The sequence below is a fragment of the Typopeltis vanoorti genome, chromosome 13 (assembly GCF_054136105.1).
Source record: "Typopeltis vanoorti isolate ZY-2024b chromosome 13, IOZ_Tvanoo_1.0, whole genome shotgun sequence".
Taxonomy (NCBI): Eukaryota; Metazoa; Arthropoda; class Arachnida; order Uropygi; family Thelyphonidae; genus Typopeltis; species Typopeltis vanoorti.
In genome coordinates, this window is record NC_143561.1 from 38,871,563 (window position 1) to 38,895,383 (window position 23,821).

The 23,821-nt window shown below is 35.4% G+C and overlaps 1 protein-coding gene across 2 annotated transcripts in view; it reads right to left on the bottom strand.

Annotated features, from left to right (window-relative positions):
* Positions 1 to 7,627: 7,627 nt before the first annotated feature.
* LOC150100065 (alkaline phosphatase, tissue-nonspecific isozyme-like) overlaps positions 7,628 to 23,821 on the bottom strand; it is an 89,032-nt gene continuing 72,838 nt past the window's right edge. For both annotated transcript variants that reach the window (XM_090402946.1, XM_090402945.1), the window contains exons 4-9: positions 21,926 to 22,089; positions 17,696 to 17,882; positions 17,221 to 17,364; positions 14,583 to 14,774; positions 14,332 to 14,439; positions 7,628 to 9,162 (exon numbers count right to left, since the gene is read on the bottom strand). In XM_090402946.1, coding sequence (XP_090259072.1) covers positions 8,903 to 9,162; positions 14,332 to 14,439; positions 14,583 to 14,774; positions 17,221 to 17,364; positions 17,696 to 17,882; positions 21,926 to 22,089 — 1,055 coding nt within the window. In that variant the 3' untranslated portion in view covers positions 7,628 to 8,902. The remainder of the gene's footprint in view (positions 9,163 to 14,331; positions 14,440 to 14,582; positions 14,775 to 17,220; positions 17,365 to 17,695; positions 17,883 to 21,925; positions 22,090 to 23,821) is intronic.

The following is a 23,821-nucleotide window of genomic DNA, read 5'->3' on the forward strand; positions in this document are numbered from 1 at the left end:
AAAGATAGTTGTTTAAAAATAATGGTAGCTGATTTGTGAGACTCTGCTCCACAAGTAAACTATGAATTAAGAACGACTGTCTCAGGAATTATTGTTTGTTTAAAAAAAAAAAAATGTAAATGATGTTTTGAACTGCAATGGCATATTATTGATCCAACTCACTACCCGTACAGTCACGCAAATTATGTGATTATAATATGATTATATTAAGTGATCCGCGGAGAAGATAGACGTCCACACTTTGAAAATCTATTCTGTTAACTGAAACTGATAAACATCCACCATTACTGTTAATTTTTCTATCTCTTAATATACTGCTGAACCTCCAGTGATATTTCAGACTCTACTCACTACCCGTAATGTCACATGAAATCACATCATGGGGGGTTTGTTGTTATAATTGAATGTAAATTGCTGGCCTGGTTGGAGGGGTGGTTAGCATATCCGCCCTCGAACCAACAGGTCGCGGGTTCGAATCCTCCCTTAGGCATTGGTGTTTGTTATTCTCGTTAGGTGGGAGATGAATTTCATCGCCCGGTGTGACACCACCTCCCTGCTTATTGGAGGCCTGAAGTGGCTTGAAAAAGTTTCATGTTTAGTCTCTAAAACAGTTTTCGGACTACATAAATAAAAAATAATAATAAATTCATAAAAAATGGAAAAAAATCTTAGTCAGCCAACAGTGCAAATGTAATATAGGTTTACATTAATAGCCTTTGATGGATCGGATCCACATAAAAAATATTTTGTTCAACTCTCTTCGTTGTAGTTTAATGGAATAATCTTGCAGGAGGATAGCGTAGGCCAGGCATGGCGAACTCATGGTACGCATACACTTTTTTTTGGGCACGCGGAATTCACAACGTCCTCCCAAAAATTTCAAACTTCGAAACAACGTCATCCCAGGAATTTACTTTAGTCGCGACATGCGACCGTAATGACGTCACACCATTCAGTAAATTCATGCGGTGATTTGAAGTCGGAGTGGTGAGACGTACTGACGGAATTGTGATTAAATCTGTAATTACATTTTTTAAATAAAGGATTTTATTTTAATTCCTTTATTAAAGTATCTTCGAAATGTCTTTTACTTATTTTTATTTATTTTTAAATCTTTTGTCAAGTAAACAGTGTATGAGAAAAATAAGGATAAAATGTGCAAAATTCCGACGGGCACGTGAGAGTAGATTTTTAAAAGTTCAGCCAATTTTGGCACGCACCCTTAAAAAGATTCATTACCTCTGTCCTAAACCAAACACAGACAAGACCACAGATTCCAATTCCAATAAATATTAATTTAAAAAAAAAAATCTATCCGTCGCTGTTTTTGGTAAGAAATACAGCTACTTAAAAATAATTTGAAGGATTTCTATTACAACTACTACATGACGTACTGCAATAGCATATGCTGTGTATTTTTTATCTTCAGGCTGTTTCGCATTTTTTGTAACTTGATAAACTGTTTCAGGTTATTGTATCGTGATGGGAGCATTCAGTTATTCTTGGTTTATTTTGCATTAGAATTAGGGAAAATGCGTCTTGTTAGGTATTATTCTGATGTCTGACTGGTAAATGATCAACAGAGGCAGCAAAAGCTGTTTTCCTGTTGTCGTCGGAAATGATTTGCTTTGATTATCTCTATTACTATTTGAGGAGAAGGGACTGATCCAGAAGATCCGCTTTCTCTTTGATGAAGAAAACTTTCTGAAACGTGGGACCACAATAACATCATCCAAAGAGAAAGCTGACCTTTTGAATTCGTCCTGAAACATTCAGAGATAATCAAAGCAAATCACCGCCGGCGATAGCAGGAATAGCTCACTGGATGCCTCCTTTGCGTGGGCTGGTGTTTTCCCCCTGAGCCATTTAGATATAACTTTTACCTCGGATGTTTTGGCACGCTTCATGGAGATCCAGGGCATGGACAATAGCTAGGCATTTCGAGCACGACCATCAATATCCTTAATTTTTGCTAGAATAAGGATTTTAAGATGAACTCCGTGAATTCAACCATAAATTCATCAATTAGAATCCATGGAACAAAATTACAAAATTCATCCGATTTGTTACCAAAGGACAAGAGAGGGATAATGACTAATTGAGAAAGTTCTGTAAAAATATAAAAATAAAACGTGTACAAGGGTGTGATCTAAGTTACCAAGAAGAGAGCTACCAACTGCAGTATATTTAAAATGAAAGCCGATTAAAAAAAATCCAAGGTCTGTTGGATGATGGCGGGGAATATATGGACAATATGCTTTAACAAGTATCTCTGTGGAATAAGAGGTAGGATTCTTCTTCTTATTATTATTATTATTTTGTTGTTTTTTGTTTCTTTTAACATGCGCCTCGAAGATTCATTAAGTCTTAAAGTCACATGCAGTTTTATATATTAGAATATCTCTGCAAAAACCGGAGATAAACACGATGAAAAAAATTCACTGAATTTTTTTCATCGTGTTCATAGTGAATTTTTCAAGTGAACTGGAAAATGTTGGACCAGAGACTCCCAAACGAGATAAAAATGAAATGATTTCGTTAAGTTGTAATAAAAAATTAGGGGGAATTGAAGAAATAGTTAAGGGAAAATATTTTGACATTAATTTAAATCGGGGCACTATGAGGAGAAAAATTACGTGCAAAAACAAAATTAAGAAACTGCCAAAGGAAGTAGATTTTCTACGACTTCAAATTATGTTAAAGAAGTGTATTGAAAAAGCACAAAAAGTGATACCACAACTCATGAAATATTTTTGTAGAAAATTTCAGTAAATGCAATATACAGGCGAAATCTTCTTTCAGAAACAAAAGAAAAATAGAAAAGCGCTACAGATTAAAAAAAAAAGTAGACAAGATTTATGCATGAAGCAAGTGGTACAGTCTACTGGGTCAAAATAAGAAGAAATATATCAACTGACTTAATATGAAAAATAGCTTACAAAATTTCAACACAACACATTTTAAAATCACATCTTAAATACATTAATGTTGCCTCACATATCCTGCAGAAGAGCAGAGAAATGGTATCAAAATATGAAAACAGATAAAGTAGTGGAAGGCTGATCCTAAAAACCGAAGATTTTTGGAAAGAAGGGCTATCGACTTTTTGTGCATTAGTGGAAAGAATTGTACGGTATCTTAAAAAGTAGAGAACAATAATCAATTAATAAAAAACGTCCAAAATTCTTCTATTTTTTCACCGGAGACAGGAAGGAAATAAAAAAAAAATATGGCTTCGTATATGTTCCGTTCGATTTTTATAAAATAATGACCCAGAATAGTAATCTACAGAATCCAACTTACGAAGAAAATAATAGAAGAGAACAAGCCAGATAGAATAGGTTACTCCTCAATCAACCGTACTCATATCAGCGCAAAGAATATAGAGGTAATTGCTGTTGCGTTTCCTCTTTATAGACTTTAAAAAATTGATATAAAACCTAATGCATTCTAAAAGCACTAGGTCCAGCGAAATGTTGAACCAGAATTTATTTGCATTAATAAAATATATCAACCATGTAGGACTCAGATAAACCGACTTTTTGGTTGATTTTTTTTCTTTTTTTTGCCGGCCTCGTTGATCTAGTGGTTAATATACTCGCTCTCGAAACAATAGGCTGCAGTTCAACTTCTTCAGTGGGCATGGATGTTTGTAAATGTCTTTAGGTTGGAGATGAATTTCATAGTCCGATGAGATCACTGCTCCGCCTACTGGAGGCCTGAAGTGTCTTGAAAACTGTTATCTGTGTTCTCCTTGAGGCCATACATAAAACCCACAGCATGCTGGTGTGCTATAGGTTTGCAGCCTTTCGTGGATGGGAGAAGAATAAAATAAACATAGAAAGAGGAGTCCGTTCATTTGGGTGGAATATCACCGAGTTTCGATGGCGAAATGCTATAAATTCTATTTTTTAAAAAGTCGTATGAGAGGGCTTGAGATGTCTCAAGACATAACACGACATTGACTTAGTCAAGTAATCCGAGGAAGGGGAATCTGTTAGTGTTTCTTCAAGAGATAAAGTTTGAATGCGTTCGCAGAAAACGGCATGAGGAAAACTGTTCCGAAGGACATATATGGAGCTGAGCCACCAGCTACCCTTGTTCGTATACGATTAAAGGGAAATGGAGGAACAAGACAGCAATTCACTTAATCTCTCTCTCTCTCTCTCTCTCTGCCTGTCTCTCCCTCCAGAAGAGAGTGCTGTTAAGCGAACAGTTCTCTTCTAGATATAATTAGCATTTTGAGGCAGAATTTGGTGCGCCATCCCAGATGAGAGTACAATATTCTAATGTTTGGACGAATTTGTGATTTATAGTGTTAGGAGTTGAGCAGAAGAGAAGTAATGTTTAGAAGAATAAGAAAGGATATCCACAAAACACATCTTCACTAAATTATCTTCACCCCCACTTGAGTGGCTAGAAGATGTGTATTATGTATATATAAGGCACTGGCTATAGAGCTTGAAGATTGAGCATTTACAATAATGCTCAGATGACTTATGGTTTTGTAAATGAAGAAACGGTATGGAGTATACTGTTATCAGTATACTCCATTGTTATCCATGAATAGGACTAGACGTTAATGAGAGATTCATTGATGTATAGGAGAGGATCATTGCGAAGACTGAACGTCATTGAGACTTACTGGTGTATATAAGAAGCTCAGAGCTTTGGAACTTCGGCACTGGTGGAAAAACCAGACGAGAGAGAGAGAGAGAGAGAGAGAGAGAGAGAGAGAGAGAGAGAGAGAGAGAGAGAGAGAGAGAGAGAGAGAGAAATCTGCCCAAGCTGGCGAAAGCGAAAGGGTAGGAGGGAAATCATAAAGTGGAAGCTCGGTAAGGAGGTCTCGATGCAAGATTTGGTCCAGTGTGTTGGAAATATCAAGACCACGAATTTCTCCACATTTGGCCATAATCTGTGTGTGCTTGTGAAGTGGATTAAGGTTAGCGAGGATGTTTGCTGTAGAATGAGAATGGCTGCATTCATATGGTGATCTCTGATTAACTAAAGGATGTCTAGGTAGTGAAGAAGGTGGTTTTTGTGACCTTCCCCATAAATTTCAAAAGCACTGAGGTGAAATCAATTGGATGATCGTTTGATGGGTGACGTTTATCTCAATTTTTTAGAACAGGGTGGTAAAAGCTTGCCTCCATGCCGTTGGATAAGCGTAAGATGAATAAGACATCTTGTAAACACAAGACAGGACATGATACCATCTGGATCAGAGAATTGATGGGCATCAAAGCTATTGAGTGTTTTCCTTCTGAAGAAATCACAGGAGACATGGCATTGTTTGTGGAATAGAAGGGAGATTTGTCTTGGTCGTCTAAACAAGAGAAGATTGGTGTCAAGAGGTCCGGTTTATCTTTAGTTGCCATTATTCCATCAGAATGAATAAAGAGAGAGAGAGAGAGTGTGTGTCAGAAATATAGTAGGGTAGGTTTGTCTAACACATCTTGGAAAGGGACCAGGCTTCGACTTCTTTTTGAACAGGAAGTTGTATTGATGCATTTGTCTCCTAGATTGCTTTAGATTCGCTGATTTTTTTTTTTTTTTTTCTCAGTTGTTAAGAGATATGCCGTGCTTCGCTTCGATTGCTTTGTTGGAAAAGCGAGGCTTGGATAAGGCTCAGGGAATTTTATTTGAATAGGGAATAAAGACAATCATCCCATCAAGAATAATTTCGATTATGAGATAGAGTAAGTGGATGAAAAAGGGCATAACAATACCGAAGTTCATCAAATTGTAATTACCATAGGTTTCATATAATTTATATACGATCTCAGGAACTCCAAAACTTGCTTTATCAAATTATTAACAAAAATCGCTTACTCTACAGCCAGGCAAAAGGATGAAAGTAAATAAATGAAAAATAAAGTTTTGTCCAAACCCCCAAAACTGAAACACTAAACCCTATTACAAAACCGGAACTACACCACTTGGACAGACTCATAACTGAGAAGAAAAATAGGCTGTCGTATATAAAGTCAAACCATAATTATTGATCAAAATATACTGTAGATATCAACACAAGAACTAAATTATTTAATAACAGTATTCTTCATTTGTTAACGTATTGATCGGAGATATAGTGCAGACATACCACCACCAATTTCAGAAAACCCAGCACGCAGCAGAACGCCAGTTATTTAAAAAGTGAACAGATCAAAAAACGATTGGTTTGAGTGAAGGATGCAATTGAAAGAAATTGAAAGTAACAGATAGACAGGCTCGCACGTAGATGGACAGATTGGTTTTCATCATCATCATCTTCCTATCTTGTATTAGGCCTCGGGGCCTGTTACGGTCTCCCCACGGGTTTGTATTCAAGGATTTGTTTGGTGATTCTACTATTGTCATTCTTCCAATGTGCTGTTTCCATTTCCATCTATATTTGTGGATATATTCTATTATTGGTTGTTCATTCATTTCTTTCATGATTTCCTCTCTTTTTTTTTAATTTTTCCAAAAAAGGAAAAAATTTCACTTTTTCCTTTTTTAATCGTCCATGCTTCACTTCCATAAGTCAGCACTTGCTAATGTTTTATAAGCTCTAATCTGAGTATATCTTTGTACCTTCGAAGGTTTAAAAACTTTATTTATAATATTTAAGGCTCTATTGGAATTTGTAATTTTCATTTCTATGTCTTTTTCTTCTCTGTAGGTTAGGTGATATCCAAAGTATTTGAAAGAGTTGACTTGTTAAATAATTGTATTGTCTAAACAGATTGTACTCTTCTTATTGGTTCTCTTCCCTTAAAGGCAAGTTACGGTTTTCAAGTCCTTTGCCTTGGTTTTCAAGAGAGGTAAAAGATTAATAGGGGACTACCAACCCGATGGTGGATCCCCTCAACGGCCAACGATTATGGGGGAATGACTGAGAATCCAATGCAGCATTTGAAATTTGGTGACTGTTAGTGGGAAGAAATCTGCGAAATGAAATCACGTGTCAAAGTAATATTTATGATTTAGTTGATTTGGTTCAAAGTAATTTTAAAATAATTTAAAAAGGAAAACTCTTGTGACGTTATTGATATTCTTCGTGGCTGTTGTTTAATCTCTGAAGTCGACGAAGTTTTACTTTAGGAAAAGAGAACCTGCAATAGTTTTGTTTGTTTTGTTTTTAGCGATGTTTAGACTTTTTTTTTTTTTTTTTGACTTTATAATTCTTTTCTCCCATTACTTCTTTCAGTTGTTTTTATGTTTCTTAGTGTTAATAATTTATGGCCCATTCTCTTCTTCCCCAAATATTAGTAATGAAAGCCAATGTCTTCCAGGAGCAGCCAATAACAGTTAATAACGATAGGATCACATGGAATCTTTGCGTTTGAAGACGTCATTTATTTTTGGAGACAACATATGCTAAACTGTAATGATGAATTAAATTTCATAAACAGAATATTATCAAACGTTATGTTTACTAAATTAACTCATTAGTAGCTAGTAGTTCATTTAATGAATAAACAATGAATAAAAATACAATCTGAAGAAACTTTTGTCGGGAGATGGCGCTGTAGAACTACAGTAAGCGATGTGATATGACGTTCATTTATAAAATTCACTTTAAAAAAAGTTTGACGTGTTCAAAAGTGTAAATAATACTCATGGAAATACAACAGAGACAAACTTCAAAAAAAAAAAGTAATTTTTTTAATATAACAGTGATGTACAAAAAATAACTTTTTTTTTTTTATTATTGAATTAAGTACCTGGCCGTGTTTAAATGGGCAATAAGATTGTCTTACGCGAATGTTGTTTCTGCAGTGATAAAAACAGTTATGGTTTTAAAAAGAAAGTGAAAACCAAACAAGAGATCGTCCTGTTTGGGCAATCCCTCGTTTGGTTGCAATAGTTTTATCATTAAATAACGGACGATGGTTACTACAGGTTAAATAATCTTTTTGCAACAGATTTACAACATATAATGGACGTTGAGGCTGGTCAGGTTAGTGACACTAGGCCAGCGCTTCCCAAACTGTGGGCCGCGGCCCTCTTGGGGGCCGTAAGTTTTGTTGAGGGGGACCGTGAAATAATGAAAACAAATTTAAAATGTTTTAAGACGCAGTAGATTTTTTTTAATCTTAAAAGAAACGTATTTAATTTTTATTATTTATTTTTTGTTCTGTTTTATATTTTAATATGGAAAAAAAGCACACATTGGTGTTGGTTAACAAATTTTGCTTCTTGCGTATTTCGGCGATTAATCAATATTAGTAATATATGCTTATTCATATAAGTTTTGTTTCAAAGGTATTGATAAGCAACACAGAAAACATTATAAACCAAAATCTTGGATATAAATTATATTGAATATAAATACAATAAATATTATAATAATATGTCTGTATTACGATTTTTTTTCGATGGGGGCCGTGAAATATTTTAATTTTTCCAAAGGGGGCCTTGGCATCCATAAGTTTGGGAAGCACTGCACTAGGCGGCCAGAAGGCGCAGTGCAGTGAAATGTAATTGGCAAACTAGCAACAAGTGCGTATTAACTAAGAAGAAAGAAAAGGTAACAACTTAATATATATTTCTAACCACGCTAGATTTTAATTTACGTTTCAGCAACACTAACGTTAATTACGTTTAAAATTTCTGTATTCAAAATAGCTCATTTCGCTGGAAAACACTAGTAATTAAAAAATAACCTTTTGTATAAGATTGGTGGAAAGAACGATTGTGCATATCAGTCTTTTGGCATCAGTGCAAAAAGCTGCATGCTGACAGGAACTGTACAGCACTTCAATATTTCACTCTCCGTGCAAATGAAACGACATTGGTGGACATCATTTGTTTTAACACTCTGCATTTAACAAAGTTTACATTTTTTTTTTTTTTTACATGATCTGGACCGTTCAGATTTCTCTTTAGAATTATGTACACCTTATAGTTGATGAACTCACACTATCGCTGCTCTCCATGCCATTGCACCGAATAAAGTCAACGGAAAGAAACTCGCTAATGCAGAGGCGCCATTGCAATGCTGAGTATTCGGGCCTATGCAAGCAGCGTATCCCATAACGTAAGGAATGTAGGTCTGGTCGTGCACACCACTGTACAGATGTGCCATTGGTCCTACGGCAAATACAGCGACGTCTTCTCCGCCGTGTGTTTCGTCTTCAAGGGGTGCGGTTGTTTCTTGAGTGTAGTTGACGCCAGCTAAGGGGAAAAAAAGAAGAAAAAAAAAGAAATAAGACATAAGAAAAATAATAGTGTACTATATTTTACTTATAACCTATATTATACTGGAACATCGTATAAACACATGGTAATGTGCAGATTTTTGTTGAATTTCTCACAGCTAAGACACGGAGCGCTGTTTTGCTTGCCAATAACCCAAACCAAACGATTTGTTTGTGAGAGTTTTCTTTTGTTATTGTTCATATATTATCATAATTTATTTAAACCAATTATTATTTACTCAAAATTATTTATTAGTAAACATATTATTGTTATTTTTCTTTTGCGGGATACACGTATTAACCAGTGGTGAAAAAAAAAAAAAAAAAAAAAAAAAAGCCGTATTTCACACAAAAACTTTCATTAATACAGCTTGTGTACAAATTCCAATCATAACGTATGAGAGGAGAATCAACCTCTTAAAGGCTATCATTTTTAAACAAATATTTCATGATCTAAACATGAAATATTTGCACACAATCAACTGTTAATTTATCTTGCATAAGAAAAACATTTTTTAACTATCAAAGTATAATAAGAATGAAATCTTTTATAACCTTTTATAAAACATTTGATTGGCTACTGGTTTTACCATACGATTGGCTGCTACCAGAAAGGAGAAGGGTAAAGATGGCGCATGCGCTTATTTTATTTTCAAACTTGGGCCGATTTGTAATAGAGGAGTTGAAACAGTAATTCCATGCACTGCCGACTAGACTGATTTTTGTTGGGTCACCGTATGAGTTTGTCGCTTAATATGTTTCAAAAAAAAAATTTTTTTTTTTTTTTGAAAAAATAAAAAAGTAAACAAGAAGAACAAGGGGCTCGCAAATTTGAGGAAAATTTAACAAAGGGCTCGCGCGAGCCCCTTATAGCTCACCACTGCGTATAACCTTGTGGCAACGTTTCTCATTCTATAATGCTAGGCCGCTACAAAAGAAACACTGTTGTAGGTTCCATTCATCATCTTCAGCCGGTTTCTGAATTAGTCCGTCTGTAACACAAGCAAATAGGTTCTCTCCATCCCAGAAATGAGTGGTAATCTCGCATCCCAAAAAACTAGACTACAGAACGCACTGCATACAATAACGGCAGTTTGCTATACTCTTTCCGCAGTCTTGAAATCGTCGGGAGTCCTAAACTCAGCTACTGCTGCTGATGACTAAGGGTGGAAATTCGGTCAGCATTACTGCTGACCGAATTTCGAAAGGTGGTTTGCCTATTCCCTTTGAGGAATAAAAATTCTCGAGAGCATTTCTCCTCAAAATAAAGTGGAATAGAGAAATTTAGAAGACTTTTTTGAATGTATTAGGCTTACGAATGGCTGAAAAACCAGTAGTGCAGCTTTTGCGACTCTGGATAGAATTCCTGTTGCAGGGACCAAATATGACTTAATAGTTCGAAACTCCGATAAATACAGTGAAAGGAGATAAAAATCATCTCTAAAATTTAGCAAGAAAATCGAGAAGCTGTCAGATTGATATGTTTACCACACCTAGTTCCTTTCTGACTTCTCAGACAAAAACGCACATATTCATGTTCATATTTTTAGTGTGTAGTGGGAAAAGAATTTGGAAGTGGAAAACGACATGGAATTGCTCCATAAAACTACATCGTCATCAAAGTTCGATATGTACCCTCAAAAGGTGCACAAAATACTGCGGTACTACCATCATTACTTCCTCCAGTATTGTCAGACTTCAGTAGGATTCCAGTACTGTCATATCTAATATTTTGGTCTTCTAAGGCAGCATTTCCCAAACTGTGGGCTGCGGCTCCCTTGGGGGCCGTACGTTTTGTTGAAGGGGAGGGGCCGTGAAATAATAAAAACAAATTTAAAATGTTTTAAGACTAAGTAGATTTTTTTTAATCTTAAAAGAAACGTATTTAATTTTTATTATTATTTCTTTTTTGTTCTTTTTTATATTTTAATGGAAAAAAATCACACATTGGTGTTGTTTCACAAATTTGCTTCTTGCGTATTTCTGGGATTAATGAATATTAGTAAATATGCTTATTCATATAAGTTTCATTTCAAAGGTATTGATAAGAAACACAAAAAAGATTACAAACCAAAATCTTGAATATAAATACAATAAATATTATAATAATACATGTCTATATTACGATTTTTTTTTCGATGGGGCCGTGAAATATTTTAATTTTTCCAAAGGGGGCCTTGGCATCCATAAGTTTGGGAAGCACTTCTAAGGCACTTCCTACTGCATCAATCCACAGATCTTGGTCTTCCTCTGAATCTTTTTTTCGTGTCATTACACACCCACCTCTTATGCTAACCTTACCGTTTCCATTCTATTTAAGTGACCTAAGACATTCCCGAATGCTAAGAATATTAAGTTTCTTCATAATATGTTCTTTGTTAATATGGTTTTGTCTTTCATGCAGAATCATATTTATCATCTTATTTTCTCTCAGGAAGCTTGTATCATCAAATATTTCTTCCCAACTCTCAGCTCCATTAGTTAAAATTAAGTGGAGCACCCCATCCCTGTCTTGTATACTGCTAATTTAACATTGCGGCTAACTTTTCCTTATTCCATAAACATTTTTCAGTTAGCCCCACTATATCAGTGTTGGTTTATTGTCTGTTTTCTACATTTAATTTGCGATCTCATTAGAAACCATGTCCAAAATATTTCAATTTGGTGTATAGATTGTACGGAAAGCAGTTGATTTCCATGTTCGTACTTATTTTTCGTAGTTTTTTTTTTTTTTTTTTTGTGTGTGTGTGTGTGTGTGTGTGTGTGTGTGTGTGTGTGTGTGTGTGTGTGTCTTTTAACTACTAACTTTCATAACAAACTTGTCGCAGTAGTTTTTCAATTTAGTTAAAGAGTGCTGAAGACTTGTAGTGGATTTATTTAGGAGTATAACATCAACTGCATAAAGCGATGAGTCGAAATAATATCCCTGATTTTGATATATCAGAAACTTTCCTTCATAACGGGATCCACATAGAGGATGAATAACAGTGGAGACAGCGCACTCTTGTCTCGCACCTGATTCAACATCAAACCATCTTCCCATATCTCCTTCAATTCTAACTTCCGTTAACAACTCAAATATAATCGACTAGGTATTACTTGATACAGTATAATACCCCATTGTCACCATACAACTGTATCGTTTTGAAAAGCTTTTCTCTTCGTCTCATGTCATATGCATTTTCCAAATCTACAAAACTGATCAAATCCTTGTTATATTCCCACGATTTCTCAACTGTTGCCATAAATAGAAAAGCTGATCTTGACAACTTTATTGGTCTGGATCCAGCTTGTTCTTCCCGAATTTCTATTGTGCCATTTTCTTAGCCTCTTCTCAAGTGTGGTTACATAAATCTTATTTGGAAATCAGAAAATTCCTCTGCAATTCTCACATTATTTTCTCTCCTCCCCTTCTCATAGTTAGCTACTATGAGAGCTGTATTCCAACCAACTGAAGTTGACCAGGTCTTCTGAATTATGCAGGGCAGCCACTGGAAAAAACTCCACGAACAGTGGTCGAATAGCGCTCATCCCAGCTGCACTATAACGTTTCAGATTTCTGGTGATTTTTTCTAACTCAATTAAGATATGCTCCTCCTCTTGAATATTTTCTGTTACAGTTCTATCATTCGCAGTGAACAGTCTTTCAAATCAATTCCTCCAAACATCCAGAATCTTCCGTTTTTTTTTGTCACTTATCAGTTCCAATTCTGCAGTATACACTTCGCGTCGTTTCTAATCTTTTTACGGTTTTAATCTATATTATATTTAAACAGTGAGTGGACTACACTTCATATAACCCAGTAATTCTGCACCAGTGACCAAACATGGTACTTGTTAAATGAATAAACGTCGGTCTCATATGGAGATGGCGAAGTTTTCTCTCTAGGAAACATGGGTTTTTCCATCACGCAAAAAACTGGCCAAGAGAACAGACGCAATTAACAAACATAATACATTGGTCTCACAGACTTCGCTGCTTTAGGTGTAACTGAAAAACAACCCAATAGAAATCAAATAAGCAAGCAGATGGTCCCGTATTTGGCGATGAAATACATCCTCCACATAAACATCCACGCCACAGCGGGATTCGAAGCTACAGCCTACCGTCGGAGGCTGGTGTCGCTATCCACTCGGCAAGAAAAATTTTCATTTATATATATATTTAATAAGACACTTTGATTATTTCATTGTCGGACCTTCTATTCAATATCTTAGAAAGGAGCTTGATATAACCGGATCTGATGTTTTGAAAATTAATTTTTGAGTAATTCACGTAGGAATAATAATTCAATTTTTTCGTTACGTTACAGATGATGCACTTTGACCGATTGCACATGTCCGAAACAAGCTTACGAATCTTTTGGTAAGCGAAGCAAAATATCGACCCATAGAATATTTTGGAGTCACGGTAACGACTCTTAAGACAGCAATCAATGAGAAACTGATTCTATAAATTTGAAGACTTGCTGCTTTTTTTTTTTTTTGTTCTTTTGAGACAGTTTATCAGCCTCTTACAAAAATGAAGGTGAGAATTGGAAAGGGCATAGGGTCCTTCGCAGACACATAGAGATGACGTTCAGCTACTTTTGGCAGGAATAGTTTTTTTTTTCTCTTAAGTGGTTTATATTCCTCCAGACAAAATTTGTTTAAAATTTTAACACCCAATTTTAACTTGTGTTAAAATCGTGTGCAAATAGTGCTAAATTTGCATCGATCAACTGATTTAGGCAATTTATTCCTTACTGTTTCACACATTTCATCTAGAAAAACAAGTGATATATTTAAAATAACATCCGATATGTAAAAAGTGAGCCGAATACTGAGAAAGTACGAAGTTGGTCGCATTTACTGGCTAGCATTGTTTTAAATGTTTAGAACGTAAATGTCCCTCTGAAACACGAGCGGTACCATATCAATACAAACAACAGTACTGCTAATAAAAAATTAAAAAAAATAATGTTTGCAAAGTAGTCGCTAATAAAATTTGGCCACTTCTAGCTCTTAGCTCACTTTTTTTTTTCTCCCACATATGAGATGTTTTTTTATGAAATAAAATTTGACTCGAGCAAGATTGAACAACACTGAACAATAAAATTTATTGTCGTCAATTTGCTCACTGTCCAATCGGGACCTTAATACTTACTAATTTCCTGTTCTGTGTGATTGACCCTTTTGCCAGTGTATCCAGGGCCGTTTGCATATCCCAGAGTGGTGTAAGTGAGGTTGTCCTTGTCGGAGACACCTGCTATACCTGTGAAATACAAAAATCGCTATAAGACACCACTCAGAGACAAAGAATAACGAAATCTTGCCGTTAAAATAATGACCTTACAAAAAGACTATTTTTTCCTCTGAAAAATGTAAAATTTATGAGAAAAAATTCACAATATTTACCTAATATGTTATTTCCTCGCTTAGGATAACCAGACATTGTAAAAGCGTGGGAGTGGTCCGCCGTTACGACAATTAAAGTGTCCTTTTCGTCGGTTAGGGTCAGTGCTTCGTTCACAGCTTGATCCATCTCAACTGCTTCTTCCAGGGCTCGCAAAGCTTTCGTAGCATGGTGACCGTGATCAATGCGACCACCTTGAAAGGGAATACAAGGAATCCAATTTGAATGAGTTTCAAATATAAAATTTTGCTAATATCAAAAGTGAATAATACGATAAAAATAAACCAGAGGGAAATTTCAAAACATATTCATTTATTGGCAGCGGCCATTTAATGACTAGATTAAATTACCACATATTTCTAACGTTTCGGGGAAAAAAAAAAAAAAAAACAGCGCTTTTAAAAGCCCCTGTCTTCTCCCTTTCTTTCTCTCAATGGCGTTGTATATACAGAGGACAAGTTAAAGAAAGGGAAGTTTAACATCAATACAAAGTTACTATCTGACAGGCGATACCTTTTTTCTTAATACTTTCAGTCATTGTTTATGTCCTTTTTAATAAAATGCTTATAACAGTTGATATTATTTGCTGAAACTGTTCTCTTCGCTGTTGATATATTTTTAAAAACTTTTGCACAAACCTTCTTACCAAAATCTCCAGTCAGAATTAATCTAAGCAAGTGAATCCTATCGATCCAATACCGCTACGTGCTCTCTAATGCAAGCAGTCTCCTTACTTTATTATTAAACCCCATAGTGCAGTATTTCTAAACAAAAATATGAGAAGAAAATGAAAACTTTATTTTACGCTTCCACATTTTATTTTGATCTATTGAAGTAAATATTAATTGACGACAGCATTCTACTTCGAACAGAGAGCGGCTAACCCTAAAAGATTTCGTGGAACACGAAAACAAAATGAAGAAGAAGAAATTTAAAATGATTGAGGAAGTGTGGAAAAAAACACTATCTTCATCGTCTTGGCGGAAGCAACCAAGGCAATGAAGATAATGTATTAATGTATTGTGTCTTTTAATTGCGCGTGTGTTTCTAGGTCGGTTTGTCTGTTTTGTGGATAAAAAGCAAGCAAGCATTCCCGTGAGGAGAACCATCCGCCTCTTTATGAAACCGATTAATATATATATATATATATATAAGCGAAGTAAACGGATCTACTAAAACATCACTGCATTCACACTTGAAAAACGTTCCCAGATTTCAAAATATTCGAATACTGATATTCAAGTTAAGGATTAAAAAAAAAAAGAAGAAAAAAAAAGATAGTGTATCGAAAGATCAACAACGAACATTAAAAGACTAATTTTTCTTTTACATCGGCGTTTCCGGTGCGAAATAACATATACCTATCCAGTTTTCCCATTTCTTTCCATAATAGATCGTCCAGCACTTAAGTGACACCTGGCGGTAATTTTAATCCTTATTGTTTTAATGTTCATTCTACCAACTTTAAATACCGAAGTCAGAAGCCTTTTATTTTCACGTATAGCGTTATATGTTCTTAATTTTTAGTTCTTCTAGAATCTAGATGTTAATAATATAAGTCACCATCATGAGGAGAATTTTATTAGCCTTTTAAATTAGATATCACTTCTAATTATATTCAAAAATTCTTAATGCACTGGATTCTTATAGGATATGTGATTCTATTTTATTTAATAAAAGGCATTAGGGGATTATTTTCTTATTTAAAAAAAAAATGGTTTCTGGTTTATGTTAGCTTTTCAAAGATAGCAATAAACCATTATTATATCATCCTAGCGGTATTTTAAAACAACTTCTAGCAGTGCGGTCAGTACACATGGGAAATGCATGTCGATTTAAAACAATAAATAAAATAAAATAAAAACTGGATGAGCAGGAATACCACGTCGGACTCACACTATTAATAACTGCTAACTTTATCGCGATATTAATTCTTTTTTTTTTGTTGTTGTTGTTTTTTGTTTTTACAACCAAACGGAGGGAATGCCATTTCTCACTAATATTTATAATTCTCTAAAGTTCTTGACTTATCTTGTATTTCTTGAAAAATCTCTTAAGTACTGCCACTTTTCCTATCCTAATTTAAGATGCTATACTTAGCGTACTGATAAAAGTCCACGAATTAGTTCATTCGATTCCCCACTTCTCCCTTACTTCATTTCTAAAATACTGTTTTGGGATTCGCAAAAATCATTTGGTTTTTACGTATTCAGCTTCAAATAACTCGAAATCAGCGTATCACTAAGGTGGCGTGTTCCGTCAGTACCCTATTCAGATACTTTGTCAGAGTTCAGTGCACATTTGTAAACATTACGGCTCCAATCTTTCGTCGCACACCTTACGGCCGAACAAGACAACTTTATTCGGAGAAGTGTTCGGAGATAAAATAGAAATACTTTATTAGTGACAGATCGGTAAATAAACATTCACTTAAAATATCTGCGGAGCCGATAGCAAGGGGGGGAAGTATTCGGACCGCTTACTGTCAGAACCGTATGAAACGTGAACGCGATGAAAAGCACATCGCCAGACAGGCGACGGTCATACTTTTTTTTTTCTGTTCAATCTAAACACACAGTAATGAAATTTTTATTTATTTATTTTTTTAAAGTAAAGGTTTGATACTGAGGAAATAGTTACCTTCTACTAGGAGGAAAAACCCTTTTTCTTCTTTCTGCAGAATTTTGATAGCTGTGGTGACCATTTCGGGTAAGGAAGGAGGTCTCTCGTCGGTTTTATTGGTCCTGTCTACTACATACGGAATGTGGTCCATGTCAAACACTCCTGAAAATGAACGAAGAAATTCAAATTAACAATCGGGAATATACTTACTCGAAGGTAGGACTGCAAAACATGGCGAAAATAAAATAGGCGCCATCTATTGGTCATGTAGTGAACTATTATACATTTTTTATTTATATCTAAGTATCTACTTCTACGAGAGTCTCTACAATCGGAGATTGACTTGTCCTCTTTGGATCGAATCGCATTTATCTTGATCCTCTAGAATCGATCATTCGTTACGTAGAACAAAGTGTGTTAAACAATAAATTATGGTAAATGCAGTGTGCAAGCAGTATTAATCTGTTACTGGTCGACCCTGCAGGGTTCTTACCAAGCAAGTAGTCTACGCTAGCGACGTCGACGTCGGCCAGTTCTTTGGCTGTTGACACATTTCTGGCGTTGAAACCCGAAGCTGTGCGATTTGATACCCATTCGTCTATTAAGTTCCTGCCATCTTTTCGATATCCACCTTTCACCTGGTTTGATAAGAAGTTTCGCCTTCCTCCGCCCATAATCACCTGCAAAAAAAAAGAAAAATAAAGTTATCAAATGTCTTTTGACGTACACAATCATAAAGCAAATAATTTTGATTTTATAGTCAAATAACACTTCAATTTATTATTTTCAACAGAAAATCATACGGCAGAATTAAATAAATTAAAAATTAAATTTTGACATAAATATGAAACACAGAGGTAGCACCGTTTCCACGGAAATGGTGCTACTGTTGGGTTATTCGATGCTCAACCTCACCACATAGCATCAGAGCCTTGAAGATAGTCGAGCACTGGTTCCTTGTTCTATACCATCTGATCCATCTACTCCCAGTTACAGTCTGCGGGACTTAGCACAAGTTATCAAATCAGGTGCCGATTTCTTGATGAACCTCCCATATCATCTGTTGCTTGTTCTTCACATCAAATTATAATTTATATAAAATGCTCAGTCTCCAGTACTGGATCAGTAGACAAGCGCTCTCATCTTCAGGAGGAATGTGATCCTAGCCTTGGTGTACAGGCTTTGCCTTTTACTGAAAAAACAACAACTTGGGGAAGAGTTGCAGTCGTTAAGAAGACGGAAAAGCCTAAGGCCCAGGAAAAGATTTCTTTTTTTGCGACTCAAATAGTAATGTATAAAGGAAGAGGTGAAGACAAGACTTATAGACTTGGTCACAACAAGGATACTCCAGGATATTAATGAGGAAGTAGTGCCGATCACAAGAGAAGGAAGATCAAAGTTTTCTCCTCCTATCTCTCCATTAACCCAAGTATCCCGTTCCTAATTCATGTGTAAACCCTAGTGTGACTGAGAAATCATTTTCCAATGTTTAGTGTTCTGAAATGTTGGCAGGATCGCGATCCGGAGATGATACAGTAATTGGCAATGCGTTACCTCTATTATCACAGATGACAACAGATAATGTATCTTCAGATAGAATGCATTCAAATATTACGTTAAATCCACACAATAAGCAGCCCAGCCTTACCACTGTTGCATTAGTCAACATTTCACCTCATCTCAAAGTATCAAGGTTATGCGAAGATAGTCAAGCCTTAGTTCCTCGCTCTCTACGCCTTGAGTTGTTTACATCCACTCAGATTACTCTTGATACTTTTGGCGATCGTTTGCATCGTGATAATAATAATAATAGTTCCATGTTGTATGAAGATGCACCTGGGATATTATACCTGCTATTAGTGGATCAGAAATTCCTAAGGTTCTTCTAGGGATATTCCTTCTGTGGATCCGGACATGAAAGTGGAGATGGTGAAGATGAGGTAAGAGATGAAGGGTATGCGTGTTGAGATAAAGAGAACTGCAGATATGCATGGAAGAATGGAAGGAAAGATGGTCATCTAAAAGTTTTGGGAGAGAGAAATTAGTACTTGCCAACAGAAGTGCTTGAAGAAATCTGTAGTGATCAACGGATTAGTACTGCCGATACGGCAGTACTAATCCACAAAACTTTACTGTGGATCAGTGGCGAATTCTCCATGCTTGCTGCGCAAGCTCATTAATTGAGAAATAAGTAATATTTATTTGTTAATAAATGCATGCATTTATAAGCATTCCATTTAGGCTTTTATTTTTGTAGGCAGAAGACGTTTTAAGCTTGCGTGGCAATAATTGAGCTTTGCGTTGTGTATCGAAGGCCGACACTAGTCAAGCTACTTTGGCTTGCTGTGGGAGCATCCAGGTCCTCGCTTCAGCACCGTGATTTCATGTGCGCGCATAGCCATTTCCGCTCTCTCCACGTCATCTCACTCTGTTGCTTAAACATGGGCCATACGCAGTCAAAGTAGCTCTAGCCAGCCTTTACAAGTGTGCGTGTTGCTTGGAAAAATTAAGTTACAACCAACTTTTTACGACGATGTTATTGACTAGTTCATAAAGAAGAACCGTAGGGTAATATTTGTATTCAAGTAGCTAATTGAAAAAGATAGAATATCATTTGTAAAATAAATGTTGTATTTGTATGATTAAATGTACATAAATTTCTAAATACTGTACATAGTTTTAAATGGTCAGTAATTCATTATTCTGCTAATCAGACTTCAATCACACCTCTCATTCTCTGAATGATAACAAGAGCAGGCGTGAATTTCAAGACCAGCATTCGCCTCTGCTGTGGATTATAAGACCTGTGAGGATGTAAGATAAAATCACTTAGGTTTAGCTAACTTTACGGGTTTTGAAATCTTACTTTTATGCAAACTGGAACAAAAGGTGAAAAATGCATTTATGGAATTGATTAGAAATGGCGCATTTCATTATCTTGTTAATTATTAATTTTAGTTGAAAAAAAAAAAAAGAAGCACTTTTATTGCTATCGGAACAAAAATTAGAAACGGTATCTTGAAATTTTAAATATTTATTTTCATTTATTTAAGTTTATTTATTTATTTAAATTATATTTAAATTTATTTATAAATATGAGTTCTTAACGTTGTAGTTACAGAAGAAATATGAATCACATAAGCTATTCTTGTTTGGATTATTAGCAATTGTGGATATTTAGTATTTTCATAACAATTTGGAGAAATATTTTTGTCGTGCTGTGTCGAAAGTGAAAAATTCTACTGGGAGAGTACTCAAGCATCGTAAAATATATGACTTTGCAAAAATTACCTCTTTTATTTGGCAATGAAGTATCTGCGTGGATTTAAAGTATTTAACAATAGCTTTAAAGTCACGTGGTGTTGTTTGTACTAAGTTGATGCCACTTAATGTCGTCATGCAAATTCCAAAAAAGTGGAATAATGTATACAAATAGAATTTATAATTTTAAGATACTAGTTTTGATTTCGATAGTACTAGTTTTTTTTTCCTCCCCTTCAACTGAAAATCTCTTATGAAGGTTCTTTGCGTCCTAGACCGTATTCAAACCCATGGAAGGAGAATTTTGTTTGCTAAATATAGCTGAAAATCAAGTTCAGATTTTATACTATGATTATACTTATCATTTGCAATACTTCAACAAAATGATTTTTTTTTTTTAAATTCTCGAAATGGAGTGAAAATATATGCGTAAGCGATAGCATTACAAATGAATTTAAAAATAAACATATAAAGGGTAAAAAAAAAAACTGCTTAATTTGCAAAATAAATAGCATTCATTTGACTTGATCGGGAACTCATTAGCATTTACAACTTAAAAGACTACTGCTTACTCTTGTTTCATGTTATTAACTATTTATATACAGCAACTAAACACCACTTTATCATTAATGAATTAGATTAAAAGACTGGATTTCATTGTAATAAACATAGTTAAATAATAATGAGCTGCTCAATAGCCGGGTGGGATGAATCTTATTAAAAATAATTCACATTTGCGGAACTCAAAGTAATTCGGTCTCTTTCTAGCGATTCCTATGGAAGGCTGAAAGACAATAACTGGCTATTATTCATAAGATATCCCTAAAATATTGATTAATGCTAAGAGATTTAATTTCCTACATTTCCCTCATAAACATCGTATGACATTAGGACGACTCCTATGTTAACCAGCGTTATCTTTTTCTTGTTTAAACACCGCTTTGCCAATGTTGAGAAGGATCTATTTGTTTATTTTTCTCCCTTCCAGCAAACGGAGTTTTGGCCTTATCCAGGACCATATATGGTAAAGGGATCGAACAGCTTGCGGAGAGCTGAATAAAGACTACGAAACATGTTTTATATTTTGATGAATGATGTTTTTGAATTGTAATTTTATGAAATGTTAAAAAATCATCATAGCCCAAATGGATTATTTATTCTAGCATTTCGTGTTATTCTGAATAGCATATATTAAAATCATACACATTTTTTCGAATCCAAATTTGACATAACTCAAAATGCTTTAGACATCTGCGCTATTAATTAGTATATGACGCAGACAAAAACACGCGCAAATAATTAACATTACTTAGGGAACCATCAAAGCATCATTGAACATTGAACGTTTTTGTAGAAGAGAATCGTGAGTAGATCGTGACAGGTCCATATTCTCTACCAAATCTCCATATTTGTCACTTTATTCTTACCCACCAATAGCATATTTAAGCTCTCTTTCACTTACTTTTGTGTTATTTCCAGGAATTTGGTGAACTAACTGCATAGCGATATCTGGACAATCCCCTGATGGTGCAAAACCTTCCCAATCACGAGATGCCGTGTGGGCATACAGTCCTGCGGGTGTGGCGTGAGTGACTCTAGTGGTCGTAACAAATCCGGTTGCTTTGCCTAAAACGAGAAGGGAAAAATATATTAGAAACCTGCGTTAACAGGTTTAAGAAAGAAAATAAACTATCGGAAGTTACGATGAAGTTCGAGTTCATGCAGTTCTTTCTAATCAATGAGATACCAAAGCCAAGGGATTTGATCATACTTGACATAAAAGGGGGGGGGGGCTCACGAATAAATACCGTCCTATGGTCCTTCTTGTGCACTCTGCAGTTTTGGCGTCCTGTTTCACTGCTGTTCGCTGATGGTGCCTGAGAGTCAACGGCATTTATTTCCAAACTTCTCCATCGATGCTGGAGCATCTCATGTCTGTTCTTTCTCATGCAGTCTTCTTGTCATATATCAACAATGTTTTTGTGGATGAAACTAACAGACTGCAGAACTCTAAGCCCATCATTCCAGAAACCTTGAATTTTCTAAAATGCAACCACTTCTTTAAGAATAGGTTTTTTTTCTTTTCTTTTCTTTTTTTTTTTTTTTTAGCAATTTTCTAATGGGAGAAACATAACCAAGTGGGATTCCTCCTTTCCGAAAGAAATCTCTAATTAACTTCTGGGAAACTTTTTTCTTTTGATATGAAATGAACGAAAGTATGTAAGAGGGAATTCTTAGAATGTTGTGAAGATGTCGGTCAAGGATACCTACAATGGATTCTGTCGAACTGCTTGTAATGAAACACGTCAGCATTTTAGTCCAAAACAAATACTTCGCAAAAATGAAAAAAAATTGACATTGCTAAAGATAGAATGAATTACATCTGGGAAAAAACTTTTTTTTCTTCTTTAATTGTATGAAACAGAGAATTAGTAGAATCAGAAACATTGCAAAAATGTCGGTCAAGGATACCATCAAAGGATTCTGTCGAACTTCTTACAAAGAAACATCAGTATTTTAGACCAAAGCAAATACCCCCCCCCCAAAAAAAAATGTTAGGCTTTGCTAAAGTTAGAATGAATTAGAAAACTACCGTTTGGGAATTACAACAGAAGCGAAAGCTATGAGGGCAGATTCTGTGTATTCTCCTTTGAATTTAAGCAAATTTTCCTGAATTTGATTAAATTCAAATGTCGAAAACAATGGAGGACCTATCATTGGCAGGTCTAGATTATAACAAACTGCTCATGTTGTTTAGGAAAATAGGATTGGAGCTCGAGACCAGATGCCCAGGTAGGATAAAACTTATTTAGTCGCCAGCTAATGATGACGCAGCTTACAGTCCTACCGATATTGACTTTGAACAGACACAATCCTCCATACAGAATCATCAATCAGATTCAGAAGAGAAATGAGATGAATTTGAAGTACTATATAGGAAAAAAAAAAGAAGAAAATATGATCAAAATGGAATCACTACGAAGAAAGGCATCATCCGATCAATGATGCTGATGTCAAAAATACGGTCACGCGCGCAGAGCAGATGCAGGGCAGAGTTCTGCTGTCTAAAGTGTGGGGATAAACATCCTACGGTTTCTTGATCTACGGTCACTGACACCGCTGAACCTATTACACCGATGGACAGCGGTAGAACAGTAATACGCTTCAATTCGGCGACATAAACTTATTTAAGTTAAGGGATATTACATCCCATATTGTTTCATAGCCGAATACGAAACTCAAAGAGTTTCATGCCGAATATAGTAAATACATATATAAAGTTCGGCGAGTCCAAGCGTAAGCAAATACCTGGATAGTGTTACAACTGACCCTTTAGGGAGTGCAACACTGAGGCAAC